This window comes from Sander vitreus, chromosome 5, assembly GCF_031162955.1.
Source record: "Sander vitreus isolate 19-12246 chromosome 5, sanVit1, whole genome shotgun sequence".
In the NCBI taxonomy this organism is placed as follows: Eukaryota; Metazoa; Chordata; class Actinopteri; order Perciformes; family Percidae; genus Sander; species Sander vitreus.
In genome coordinates this window covers 25,237,434-25,251,958 of record NC_135859.1, presented here as the reverse complement: position 1 = coordinate 25,251,958, position 14,525 = coordinate 25,237,434, and the positions used below count along the sequence as shown (strand labels likewise).

Genomic DNA, 14,525 nt, shown 5'->3' with positions numbered 1-14,525 from the left:
TTACAAGAAATTCCTGTGATTAGGGTACAGGGTCAGGCCACTACATTAACTTGACATGACAGCTAACAGTTACTTTGTTGATTAAAATGTAAAAAATTAAAACAAAATTTGTAGTTAGTTTATGATGCCTTGTTACTACCCATCAGTACGTGATTTAGGCAAGTACTTTCCATTTCATATTTTAAATTACATTTTCTGATAGTAATTTGGTATGTTTGTTCACAAACATTTTGGATGTGGGTATTTGTATACTGTTATTGCTACTTTACTTACCTTTGTTAACTTCTACCACCAAGGCTAATATGTTTTTTTTTGTTGTTTTTTTTAAGTTATTGTTCCGAAAAGACGTCAGTTAAATGTAGTAGTAAATGGGTTAATCGGTGAAATTATGCAAGAGAGATGAGCAACCCAAAGTGAACACGGAACGAAAGGCTAACGTTAGCTCACTTGCGTTGTCGGAACTTAACAGTGTGACATTCAGCGGAAGTACACAAGCGCTAGCAGGGCTTTTATATATGTCAATGGGCTAGTGATTCATCATTTATAATAAGCAAAAATGTCTTCAGTTGAGTATTTGAGAGAGTTTGTCATCGAGCGACTAACTGCTGCTGCTGAAGAAATATTCGGAGTTTTCGAAAAAACTGTCGTTGAGTATGAGGAAGAGATCGACCGTCAGCGGAGACTGTTGGATGTCGTTTGGAAACCTGAAATAAAGTTACACAGGATAGGTGTGTAAAACATTAATGATCTTACAAAAAACTAAATGAAATATGTAACTCATATCGGATCCTATGGTTTATACTTATATTATTATACTATATAACGTTACTATTTTTTCCTCAGATTGTTCATCATCTCAGTGTTATCCTATTCCTTCTGTTCTCTGTGCCTCCAGACCTCCCACAGCAACATGTCTCTAAGGAGGAGGAGGAGGAGGAGGAGGAGGAGGAGGTTCCCGCTGAGCAGCAGCTCTGTATTCAGGAGATGAACTCCAGTCTGGACCGAGAGGAGCCAGAGCCTCTACAGATTAAAGAGGAACAGGAGGAACTCTGCACCAGTCAGGAGGGAGAGCAGCTTGAACTGAAGCAGGAGACTGATGCCTTTATGTTGACTCCTACTTATGAGGAAAGTGACCACAGTGAACCAGAACCAAACACTGACCACCAGCTCCTCTCTCACACCTCTCATGTAGCTGAGAGCCAAGATCAGAAAGGGGGTGAGCATGGAGACTCTGGATCAACTATAAGCGCAGAACACAGTAACAATGTAAACACCTGTAACTTGTCAACGATTCACTGTAACACTCACACAAGTACAAGGGCTTTCAAATGTGACACATGTGGGAAAGCTTTTAAATATAAGTCAGATTTTCAAAGACACCGGATGATACACACAGACAAGAAGCCCTATTCATGCAACACCTGTGGGAAAACATTTATCCGGGCATCATCCTTGAACTCTCATGTGAGAATTCATACAGGTGAGAAGCCATATTCTTGCAATGTGTGTGGCAAAAGATTTAGTCAGACATCAACATTGAACACTCATAAAAGAATCCATACTGGTGAGAAGGCATATTCATGCAACACGTGTGGGAAAAGATTCGGTCACATATCAATATTGAATACTCATAAAAGAATCCATACAGGTGAGAAGCCCTATCCGTGCAACACCTGTGGGAAACGATTCAGTCGGACATCAACGTTGAACACTCACTTAATAGTCCATACAGGTGAGAAGCCGTATTCATGCAACACATGTGGGAAAAGATTCAGTCGGACGAAACTATTGAACTCTCATTTAAGAGTCCATACCGGTGAGAAACCATATTCTTGCAAAATGTGTGGGGAAAGATTCAGTTGGACATCACAATTGAAGAGACATATAGTAACCCATACGGGTGAGAAGCCATAACAGCAACACCTGTAGGAAAATATTCTAAGCAATGTTTGAATTGGAAAGGCATGAAAGAGCGTATAGACAAATTGCCTTCTTTCTGAACCCAAATGAGGAACCACATGAATGCAGCACTTGTGCGCAAGGCGTGTGGGAAAAGATTTAGTTTGAAATCACCATTGAAGGCCCATATAACAGTCCATGTAGACGAGGAGCCATGAAGGCAACACCTGTGGGATAATAGTATTTGGAGTGTTTGAATAAGTAGTAGTTTTCTATTTGTACCGACACAAGTGAGTGACCACATGAATGCAGCACTTGAAAGGTTTTTCTCAAATCTCCTACCCGACACAACAATCCATAAACAGGACAAACCATCAACCCCTAAGGACGAGCATTCATCCACTTACTGTAAATGAATACACTTTTGTAATAGCAAGATTTCTGTTATTGTATATAAAGCATTTGTTATAAAGAAGAGGTCACCATATCTTATTGTAATGAGGTGGTGCATCATCAACAGTGTCACGTTTTGTTAAATTAGCCTGCTTTTCCCCTTCATGTTACTGTATCACTCATATGTCTGTTAGCAACAGTATTTATTTATTATTTTATTTATTATATTTGAACAATTTCCCTGAGGGGATCAATAAAGTATTCTGATTCTGATATTTGTGAAACAATTGCATTGTTGCATAGTGGGTGCATAATTCCTTTACATTTTTGACCTGTTAAATGTATTTTATTTTTTACAATTTTTACACACTTTCTCAGTTACATAAGTTGACGTTGAACTCTGATGTTAAGGCTGAGAAATACTACCATCTACTAGTGTTGGGTCATTCTGCCAGTCTTTTCTTTTTTCTGCAACATCAGATTTACTTTTATATTTTTATGTATTTTGTAATTGCATCAACTTGATATGGTTTTTGTTGTTTGGGGCTTTTGAAGTGACACAAACACAAATAGTAGATTATACTAAACAGTGTTGTCATTGAATCAGCCTAAATAATGAATACAATGACCAGTGCCTCATGTATGTATTCTAACGACAAAGCTTGGTATGGTGATGATGTAAGAATACCAGATTCATCCGGAAGTCTAAACCTATGAACAAATCCTGTTTATAAAAGCTGCAGAAGTAGTCATAGTAAAAAAAAATAGTTCTCTTCAGAGGGTTAAGTTATAACATGCAAGAGGTGTTTTAATGTTGCAGCTCACAAACTGTAGGTTAAGTTAAAGTTTGATTTGATACAGTTGGTTTGATCAGTGGAGCTTACTCATATTGAACAAACATGTATGCAGTGGTTTAATGTAACTACATGTACTCTGTATTTATGTACATTAATTGTCCTCAGGTGGCCAAGATTGCATTTACATTCCACACAAATTTTTTTACCTTTCAAATAAAATAAAAATCAGTTTTTAGGTGTTCTTCTATTACTTTACTTTTGTAACATATAGTTCTACTTTAGTAAACTGTAGTTTCTACATTTTACCTGCAGTTATACTTTTAGGCCACTACATTTACTTGACAGCTATAGTTGTTTTGCTGATTAAGATTTTACATGCAGTGCCCGTTCAAAAAGGTGCCTGTTTGAACCACTGTACCCCAAAATAACTTAGAGAAGGACCCCAAAGCACTTAGAATGCAACTCAACTGTAAACTACTGACTTACTATTTAGTTCTACTTCAGAGGAAAACATTGTACTACTACATTTACCTGACAGAGAACGTTACAGATTCAGAAATATTTTCTACTCACAAAATATCACAATTAAAATATGATGCATTAATATTCAGTTTTTGGTGGATAATCACTTTTTGGCACAACACCTGTAGCCCACTGCGAAGACGTGCTTGACGGAGAGCTTTGAAGCCCCGCCCCCGCAGCTGCACACAGGTGGCACAGGTTTTTCTTCTTCTTTTTTTCTCAACCTCTATTGTGCGGTTGTTTAGTTTTATTCACAGTTTATTAATATCCAATATACAACTCTGTGCAAACTGTTCCAAATTACAAATGGCAAGTTCATTGGGTACCCAGGAAGCCAAGTGTGAAGCTCAGATCAGATGAATAGTTTTTGAGATATTTGAAAGACAACGAACACACAAACAGCTGTTAATAATACATACAGAGGTTCCTCGATTTATAGTTAGATACACTTCTAGTGAGCTTATTAGCTTAATAAGATGCCGTGTTTAACTATCTCCTGTTAAAGGTGAACCAGGTAAAAAAAGTGGAATAGCTGCACCTCGACTCCAATGCATGTGCTATGCAATACCAGAACATTTATCATTTCTCCTTACTCTGAAAAGAAAGCAAAACCATTTTTACAAAAAAAAAGATAGCAAGCAGATTTACACACATTTTATAGAAAGAATAGGCTACACACCTTGAATGTATGTAGGTTTCCTCCATAGCTCCTCCTCCAGACATGTTGCTGTGTGAGCTCAGATAAGATAGCGTTATTAATCCCACACTGGGGAAATTCCCTTGTTACAGAACAAAAAGGAATAGGATACTAATGTGATGTTAAAGAAAAAAGGACTAGGATACTACTGTCATTTTAAAGAAAAAATGTAGACATGGCAGCAAATTAGAAATAAATCCAATTTCTCTGTTCTGTTATTGTAATTATTAAAATAATAAAATGTCCCACGCCTATCCTGTGTAACTTGATTTTAGGTTTCCAAACAATATCCAACAGTCTGCGCTGACGATCAATCACTCCTCATACTCAATTTTTTTTTTGCACTCCAAATATTTCTTCAGCAGCAGCAGTAAGTCACTCGTTGACCAGCTCTCTAATACTCAACTGAAGACATTGTTACGGAACCTGTCAGTGTCACATCATTATATATTTTAATGTTTTGGGTTCAAATTTGTTGAAAAATTACTGAATACCGCTTACAAGTTAACCATTATTTAGTTTGTAGTCTTGTTACCTGTCCATCAAACTGCATCTAGATCAGCCTGTCAGTGTTTTGAACTGTTGCACACTGACAAAAAACACAGGATGCTGGTCTTTTGAAAAATAAACATTTATTGCATTTTGGCAAATGCTCTTTCCCACAAGAGAATCAGTAATCCATATCACATCATCAGTAGCTATGACAGCCACTATTGTGCACTCACTGTGAAACAAAGATTCCAGAGATATAGAAGACTGATTATTCTAAAAATAAAAAATAAAAAAATAAAAAGCTTTTGCTTCAACATACAGTTACATTCAAAGATGCACCTATTGAAGAACTGACTGTTACACCAGTGATGTGCCAGTCCAACTGAGACTGGCAACAGTCCAGTTGCAGAACTATTTATGTTGGCGAAGCCAAATAAATTACTAAATAAACAAGAAAATCATAATTTGTTGTCACATATTACTGTTAAATAATACATAAACGTACATTTTCCTGCAGATCATACAAAGTGACAACTTATCACCAGGGGTGGGCTCTTCTTGTAATTATTAAAATAATTACATTTTCCACACCTATCCTGTGTAATTTGATTTTAGGTTTCCAAACAATATCCAACAGTCTGCGCTGACAATCAATCAATCTACCTATACCACAAGTCCCCTCTGAGTCAGTACACAGGGCTAAATGTAGTGACCTTAAAATATTTGCCTGTAAAATGTAGTAAACGATATGTAGCATAAAATGAAAGTGATCAAATACCTCAAAACGTATGTTTTTTTATTTGAAGTGGTTTAAGATGTCCTACCTGTATAATTTACATGAAATCTTGTTCATCTGAAGACAATCAATGTTACAAAGTACTTGAGTTAATATAGTAGCATTGCTCCACTGCATACTTTACATGTTTGTTCAATATAAGTAAGCTCCACTAATCAAACCACCAAACTTTATCACCAACCAAAATGTAACTTGACCGACAGTCGGTAAACTGCAAAGCTATATAAAAAAAACAGTCCATCTGCAGCATTTATAAAGAGAAAGTGCGTAGAGATTTAGACTTGGATCAATGTGGTATTCTTAAATGATCACCTTACACAGCTGTATTGTTGAATACATACACGAGGTCAGAAAATAGCATGTTGTGCCCCCGTTCCTTAGGCACTGATCATTGTATTCATTATTTAGGCTGTTTGTTGTTAGCACCGTGTAGTTTATCTTCTACAATTTGTGTTTGTGTCACCTCATAAGCCCCAAACAACAAAAAATCAGTTGATGCAATCCAAAATACACAATATAATATATAAAGTCATATGACATGTTGCAGACAAAAGAGAAACAAGTCCAGTTGGCAGGGTGACAACAGGATGGCCGGATGAGTGACCCAACACCATTAGGGAGAGGATTTCTCAGCCTCAACATATACTTCACAATCCACTCTTATAACGTGGTGTATAAAATTATAAAAAAAAAAAAAAAAAGACAAATTAATAGGTCCAACATTTAGGAACTATATGCACTCACTGTGCAACAAAGATTTGTCAAAGTTTGGGATTTTATGATTATTTCAAAGAAATATTGTTGCTAACCGAAATAGGAGTAAAACATTGAGGTTAGTTCAACAAAACTTGATGGCATTGTCGAAAATGTACTACTTCAACATATTGTGACCTTGTCACTACCCGATGTGATTCGAGTGCAGATGTGAGTTGCGCATGCTCAGATTTAAACGGCTTACGGCATAACGCCAAGGGATCCAGAGCCGGCAAACGTTTAGCTATCTATGATTGTTTGATTGCTAACGTTAGCTCAAAACGCCATTCAAGTGACAGCCTTTGTTGTGTTTGATTGCTAACTTGTAGCCAGCAGTGAACAAACTTCGTTATGTAGATCCATTTTTATTGTATTGACATTACAGAAGTCTCTCGTTAGCAGGTTCTTGTAGGCTACTTCAGCCTCTAATCTAGAACTGACATCAGGGATCATGCCGTGAATGTGATGCCTTACGCTAAATAATAAATAACTGCTATGTAATGTAATGTATGTAATGTACCTATCTCATTATTCTGTGGCTAACAGCAAAACAGATCTGCGTGAAATCGCCATTGTCTCAAAGTGACGCATGCGCAACTCACATCTGCACTCGACTCACATCAGGTAGTGACAACCTCCTCGCAATGGGGAATTGTATCCATTCAGTTAGAGAGATGTAGCTATTGCAAAAGTGTATTTATTTCAGTTAGTAAACACTTCTCCAAGGGAGTTTCAGCTCGATGGTTTCGCCTTTGTATGTTGATCCTCAGGTGTTTTTTCCAACGACGTGCTTTGAGTAACATTTTCCCTAAAGTGCTGCAATTATGTGGCGCCTCACTTCAGGGAATTATTGTGTTTTGAATATCAGCCACAAGAACTGAATTGTCTCCTATGTATTTTGCAAACACACGGCTACTTGCCTGTATGTGATCTTCTGTGTCTTGCCAACTGACACACATCAAAGTATCTGTTTCCGCAGATCTTGCAAAGGTACGGCTTCTCACCAGTGTGGGCTCTTCGAATGTGGACTAACAAGCCACTGTTACGTTCGAAACCTTTTCCACGTTTTGCAAGAATATCGTTTCCTGTGTGGATTCTCTTGTGGCTTTTCAGTCCTGACCCCCCCAACAAATCTTTTCCCGTAGGTCTTGCAAAGGTATGGCCTGTGTGGATTCTCATGTGAATCAACAAGTCATTACTTTGTCTGAAATTTTTCCCACACGTTTTGCAAGAATAAGGCTTCTCACCTGTGTGGGTTCTCATGTGCTCTAACAAGTGACCACAAATTCTAAAAGCTTTTCCACATGTTGTGAATGTATACAGCTTTTCACCTGTATGGACTCTTATGTGAGTGTTCAATGTTGATGTCTGATTGAATCTTTTCCCACAGATGTTGCAAGAATATGGCTTCTCACCTGTGTGGGTTCTCAGGTGTATATGCAAATTGGACTTACACTTGAAAGCTTTCTCACAAGTGTCACAATGGAAAAACGTTCTTCCTGTTTGAGTATTACGTTGAATCTTTAACACGTTAGGTCTGTTTACATTGTTACTGTGACTTCTGCTTTTGTGGCGTCTTTTCTTTGGTGCTGGCTCTGCATTTGTTGTCGACCCAGAGTCTCCATGCTTGCCTTCTTTCTGATCTTGGCTCTCAGCTACTAGTTGTGAGAGAGGAACTGGTGGTAAGTGTTTGGTTCTGGTTCACTGTGGTCACTTTCCTCATAAGTAGAAGTCAACATAAAGGCATCAGTTTCCTGCTTCAGTTCAAGTTGCTCTCCCTCCTGACTGGTGCAGAGTTCCTCCTGTTCCTCTTTAATCTGTAGAGGCTCTGGCTCCTCTCGGTCCAGACTGGAGTTCATCTCCTGAATACAGAGCTGCTGCTCAGCGGGAACCCAGGTAACAATTTTTGGTTCCCAGAACGTTCTGGGAACGTTCGTTTTTGGTTTACATGGAAAGTTTTCCTGGCGTTTAGGGAACGTTAGTTTTTGGTTACATCGACCGTTCTCAGAACGTTCCTAGAACGTTCGCCTAACGTTGCAACCTTTAGAGAACGTTCCCATACCGTTGTAACCTTTAGAGAACGTTCCCCTAACGTTGCAACCTTTAGGGAACGTTCCCCTGTTGTTGTAACCTTTAGGGAACGTTCCCCTGTTGTTGTAACCTTTAGGGAACGTTCCCTTACCGTTGTAACCTTTAGAGAAGAGCCATTTGTTAGAAGTGAAATGTGAAATGAAAGAAGTGAATTTTCTTAGTTTTGAAAATCGTTCCATTGATAGATTCTTGTTTTAAGTATTTTTACATAATACAGTTAAAAAAACGAAATCAAGCACAAAAGTATTGTTTTTAACAAAATTGTTATCAGCCTAAAAATAAATGTATTCTCTTGCTATGTTGTTTATCTTACTTAGATTTTATAAGACCAATCATTTTTGAGTGAATCTAAATCAAGTGGCTGCAAACCTTTTATATGCTACTTCAAAAACTTAAATGGAGCTGGTATAAATAAACATTTTCAAAACCGCACTCAGAACAACCAAAAACAACCAAAAACAACCACAGTGTGTGGAGGTACAGTGCAACCACAGGAGAACGTTTCAGTTGGTTGGTTCCCTTAACGTTTAGGGAACGTTATAACCATGAGGGAACGTTCCCTAAACGTTAGTTTTTGGTCTGGTTCGAACTAACCTTTAGGGAACCAGAAACTAACGTTCCCCAACGTTCCCTAAACGTTCTGTGTTAGTGGGGAACCTCCTCCTCCTCCTCCTAATAGAGGAGACACACCGAGGTCGGTGACTCGAGTCTGTTCGGTGTGTCCTGTGCCGTCGTTCGTCGGAGGAGCCGTCGGCCTTCATTTGGGCCGACCCGACATGTTCAGTCGGGAGACAGGGCAGTCGAGACTCAGAGCGTATGCTGAAGTCGGCGTCTCTTCGGTGTGTTCTGAGGCACTTTTTGGACCTCGGGGACCCGACTGATCAGTCCGACTGCCTTTTCTGCCGAAGGTCGGCCATCTTTTTGGTGTGTCAGCACCTTTAGAGACATGTTGCTGTGGGAGCTCTGGAGGCACAGAGAACAGAAGGAATAGGATTACGTGATTAGCACCAGTGTATATTTAAACAAATGTTATATAAACAGTGTTATTAAAATAGATACGTTTTACACACCTATCCTGTGTAACTTTATTTCAGTTTTCCAAACGACATCCAACAGTCTGCGCTGACGGTCGATCTCTTCCTCATACTCAACGATAGTTTTCTCAAATACTCCGAATATTTCTTCAGCAGCAGCAGTTAGTCGCTCGTTGACAAACTCTCTCAGATACTTAACTAAAGACATTGCTGCTTTATTATAAATTAAATCAGCTAATGCAACGCGTGCACTGCATAGGCTACCAATGGATGTAGCGCCTTTTGTTTTCTTCCGCTGGATGTCAAACCGTTAATAAGTCCTGGCAGTGGAAGTGAGTTAGCCTTTCGTTCCGCTTTTACTGACGGTTGTACGTCTCTCTTGCTTCGTTAAATTATGTCAGGGGTATTCAAAGACTACTGAACCGAAGACATCTTTGCTTAATATACTTTACCTAACGTTTTGCTGATGGACCAACCTCCTTAAATTAACTCAAAATAAATCCATGCCATCAGGTGTCAGGCATGGATGTATGCAACTACTTCCATGTTACTTCTCTACGTCGTTGTATTTTTTGTCGGATTGTTCTTTTACTGTCTATGATTGCAATACAACCTCTTAAGTGCATACTGCCACCTACCGTACAGTACAGGATCTATACCTGGCTTTTTACAGAACACCAGCGTCAGGGTTTTTACAAGTTGCCTCAGTATCATTTGTGGTTTATAAATAGGCAGCACTGGTGTACACTGTTTACATAGACTGCTAATAGACTCTGCTGCTATTAATCACACCAGTGTCACTTTATCATGTAGGCTAACTTTGTCTCCAAATACTGCACATTTTCTGTTTGTTTTTTTATTCTGTTCTATTTTTGTGTAGGCTCACCTCTTATTATTTATTGTATACGTATCTGTATTTATTTCTGCTGTTTCTGTTGTACTGCTGCAACAACCAAATTTCCCCGCTGGTGATCAATAGATGTATTTGGCATGTTTACATTTTTAATGCAGGTATTTTTATCAATGGGTGCTACTTTAATTATCTGCCTTAAGTTCTTTCACTCCTGGTAATATTTGTTTATGGTATTCTGCGAAATAGCTCGAAAAGACATTAGTTAAATGTAGTACAAAATAACCCAAATTTCCTGTGAAATGAGACAGACGCAAATGTACAGTCTATGGTAAAATCCTACGTGAAAGGGGAACGAAAAACAACTCACTTCCACTACCGGTAACAGTGTAACACATCTAGCGGAAGTAAACAACACGAGCGTTGGTAGCGTTAGTTAGTCCTTGCGCAAATAATTTTTTAATTTGTAAATTAGCAACAATGTCTTTAGTTAAGTATCTGAGAGAGTTTGTCAACGAGCGACTAACTGCTGCTGCTGAAGAAATATTCGGAGTGTTTGAGAAAACTATCGTCGAGTACGAGGAAGAGATCGACCGTCAGCGGAGACTGTTGAATGTCGTTTGGAAACCTGAAATAAAGTTACTCCGGATAGGTGTGTAAAACTTCATTTTTAAATAACACTTAGCAGAGAAACATTGGTACAAACTTGTTTGCATGTCTGCATTTTCTTTTCGTTATCGTCTCAGTAGTATAATCTAGGGATGTCACGATACCAAAACTCTAGTATTCCCGATACCAACAAAAGTACACGAGACTTGATACTAAAGTCGATACCACGGTGTGTGTACAAAAAAAGGAAGAAAATAATAATACTTCACATTACAATAACCATTAATTCCTTTATTTAAATATGGGGGGGGGGGGTTTCTTTTAGTTTCAACTTTCTGTTATGGTGTGGAGTGGAGGGGACAAGGAGAGCGTGATTTACAAAAAACGAAAACGTCAGTCTTCTGGACCCCACAGCCTGTTGCTTTGAAGCCTGGCATCACCACTCAGCCAGCGTACGGTACCGTCCCGTCTTTCATGAGTTCACCTGGAAGTCCCAGACAGCAAGCATGTTTAGTTACGTCTGTTTCTCTCTGCCGTTGTTGTTTTTCACAAAGAACCGGGCTGGTTAAAAATAACTGATGTTATAGAGGTCCGTTAAAACAAGCGCTATCAGAGCACACGTTAGGTTGTGATAGACAACGGCAGAGAGAAATAGACTCACTTGCGGTTTGGGAGATCCAGGTGAAGTCGTGAAAGCCGCCGCCGTAGATGTATGGTAAAGCCAGAAGCTGAATGCGGTCAAGCCGTACAGGGAGATGAGGGGCTATTCGCCGTTTTTCCGTGCTGGTCGGTGTTCTTCTTCAGCATTTAGCGGCAGTCTAGACTGCCCCCGTCAGGTCCGGAAGTATTGCATCCCCCGGTACCTGGAAAAATGAGTACCGGCACGTTTTCAGCATTTTGGTACCGAGTTGGTACCAAAGGATCGGTTCTCATGACATCCCTAGTATAATCCTATTTCTTCTGTTCTCTGTGCCTCCAGAGCTCCCACAGCAACATGTGTGTAAGGAGGAAGAGGAGGAGGAGGAGGAGGAGGGGGAGGTTCTCGCTGAGCAGCAGCTCTGTATTCAGGAGATGAACTCCAGTCTGGACCGAGAGGAGCCAGAGCCTCTACAGATTAAAGAGGAACAGGAGGAACTCTGCACCAGTCAGGAGGGAGAGCAGCTTGAACTGAAGCAGGAGATTGATGCCTTTATGTTGACTTCTACTTATGAGGAAAGTGAGCACAGTGAACCAGAACCAAACACTGACCACCAGCTCCTCTCTCACACCTCTCATGAAGCTGAGAGCCAAGATCAGAAAGGAGGCAAGCATGGAGACTCTGGAAATCCAGAGTCAGAACAACAGAATCAACATCACAAAAGCAACTTGTTAGAGATTCACTGTAATACTCACACAGGCAAAAAGTATTTCAAATGTGAAACATGTGGAAAAGATTTTAAGTATAGGTCACTATTGCAGAGACACCTGAGCGTCCACACAGGTGAGAAGCCATATTCTTGCAAAACATGTGGGAAAGATTTCAAACTTAGCAGTGCCTTGACAGTCCACATGAGAATTCACACAGGTGAAAAGCCATACTTTTGCAAGACCTGCGGGATACGATTCTCTGCCGTGCCCGCATTGAGAAGGCACATGACAATCCACACAGGTGAGAAGCGATATACGTGTGAAACATGTGGGAAAGACTTTCGACTTGGCAGTGTCTTGAAAGTCCACATGAGAACCCACACAGGTGAGAAGCCGCACCTTTGCAAGACCTGCGGGAAGGGATTCTGTGACCTTTCCACATTGATAAAGCATAGGAGAATCCACACAGGTGAGAAACCGTATACCTGTAATACATGTGGGAAAGATTTCAGACGTAACAACGAACTGGTGGTCCACATCAGAACCCACACAGGGGAGAAGCCGTACCTTTGCAAGACCTGCGGGAAAAGATTCTGTGACATTAAAGCACTGAAAAGGCATATGGGAATCCACACAGGTGAGAAGCCTTATACCTGCAAAACATGTGGGAAAGATTTCAGACGTAACGATGAATTGATAGTCCACATGAGAATCCACACAGGTGAGAAGCCATATGTTTGTAAAACATGTGGTAGAGCTTTTAGACAGAGAGGTGATTTGACAGTCCACATGAGAACCCACACAGGTGAGACGCCTTATACTTGTAAAACATGCGGAAAAGGTTACCGATGCAAAAGTGGCTTGTTGGTCCACATGAGAAGAGCCCACACTGGTGAGAAGCCGTATCTTTGCTAAAGCTTTGAGGAAAAATCTTTGGAATGTTTCAGTTGGGAAGGCATATAGGAGAGCATACAGACAAGTATTGTTCTATTTGAACCCACACAAGTGAGGAGCCCCATGAATGCAGCAGAAAATGATTTTTTTTTTGTTGTCAAATCACGCTCTTGAAATTCAATGTACACAGGAGAAACCATCAAGCTAATACTCCTGTGGAGATGTGTTCAAGAAATGAATGTAATACACTTTTGCAGTAGCTACATTTTTATAATTGAATGTGAATCACATTATTAAAGATGAGATGTTAATATCTTAGTGTAAAGTTTCCCTGTATATGATTGTATTAATTATAATTCTGTTAGCAACAGTATTTCTTTGAAACAATCATAATCTTCCAAATCATGGAAAAATGTTTCACAGTGAGTGCACAGTAGTGACTGATAAAGTAATGGTGTGATTATGTTGGTTGTTGCTTTTGCCAAATATCTATTAACCAAGCACTGTATGTCACAATCACTTTTAGTAAGGACTTAAAATCCATACTTCACGTAGTATTGATAGTTCTTTATGAAGCATTTGAGAGTGACTAACATCATTGTTTTAAATTATATAAGAAATGCTATTAAATTTGAACGTGCCTTTTTGCTATTTGTATACACTACCTCAGTTACGTGTCAAACAAATTGTGAATTGTTTATTCAGTGATACACATATACATACTCTAAATATTGTATACTAGTATTTCAGTACTGCAAAAATATAGCTATATATCAGTGGTACTCAAACATTAGAAAAAAGAAACTACAGAAAAAAGACGGCATGCAAATGTGTCGAAATGTGATAGATTTATAGAAAAAAATACTTTCCTTAAATGTATGGAGGGCTGACCATGACCTCTTATGTGTATACTGCAGCCTGAATGCATGTGTATTCTGCATGACCTGAACTCACCCAGGTGAGGGACCACGTATTTGCAAAAACATGTGGGAGAGATTTCAGATTTAGCAGGGACTTTAAAAGCCACAAGAGAACTAATTTAATTATTTACTAATTTAAGAGCTGCATCATAGCAGTACAGAGGTTTCAGGTGGAGTCAAACTCATACATGCGAGAAGCTGCATACTTGCAAAACGTGGAATAGGTTTCAATTCAATAAAAAGATGTATCACCTCACAGTTTTGCAATATGTTCATCTTTGTATTTACATAAATTACAGTACAATATAATTTCAAAATAATCACAGTCTTCTATGTCTCGGGAATCTTTGTTTTTCAGTGAGTGCACAGTAGTGGCTGTAAAGTAATAGTGTGATGTGGTCATGTGGCTGACTGTTTGTCGTGTGTCTAAG

The 14,525-nt window shown here is 39.2% G+C and overlaps 2 protein-coding genes and 1 pseudogene across 2 annotated transcripts; 2 read left to right on the top strand and 1 right to left on the bottom strand.

The window, feature by feature from the left end:
• Positions 1-478: 478 nt before the first annotated feature.
• Positions 479-3,320, top strand: LOC144518496 (uncharacterized). The gene is made up of 2 exons (XM_078251222.1): positions 479-728; positions 896-3,320. The coding sequence occupies exons 1-2, from the start codon at positions 557-559 to the stop codon at positions 1,912-1,914; spliced, it is 1,191 nt and encodes a 396-aa protein (XP_078107348.1). The 5' UTR covers positions 479-556; the 3' UTR covers positions 1,915-3,320.
• A 3,941-nt stretch (positions 3,321-7,261) lies between these two features.
• On the bottom strand, positions 7,262-9,682 carry LOC144517747 (uncharacterized; annotated as a pseudogene).
• Positions 9,683-10,719: 1,037 nt separating this feature from the next.
• LOC144518495 (uncharacterized) lies at positions 10,720-13,821 on the top strand. Its single transcript, XM_078251221.1, has 2 exons — positions 10,720-10,976; positions 11,913-13,821. The coding sequence occupies exons 1-2, from the start codon at positions 10,805-10,807 to the stop codon at positions 13,193-13,195; spliced, it is 1,455 nt and encodes a 484-aa protein (XP_078107347.1). The 5' UTR covers positions 10,720-10,804; the 3' UTR covers positions 13,196-13,821.
• Positions 13,822-14,525: the final 704 nt, after the last annotated feature.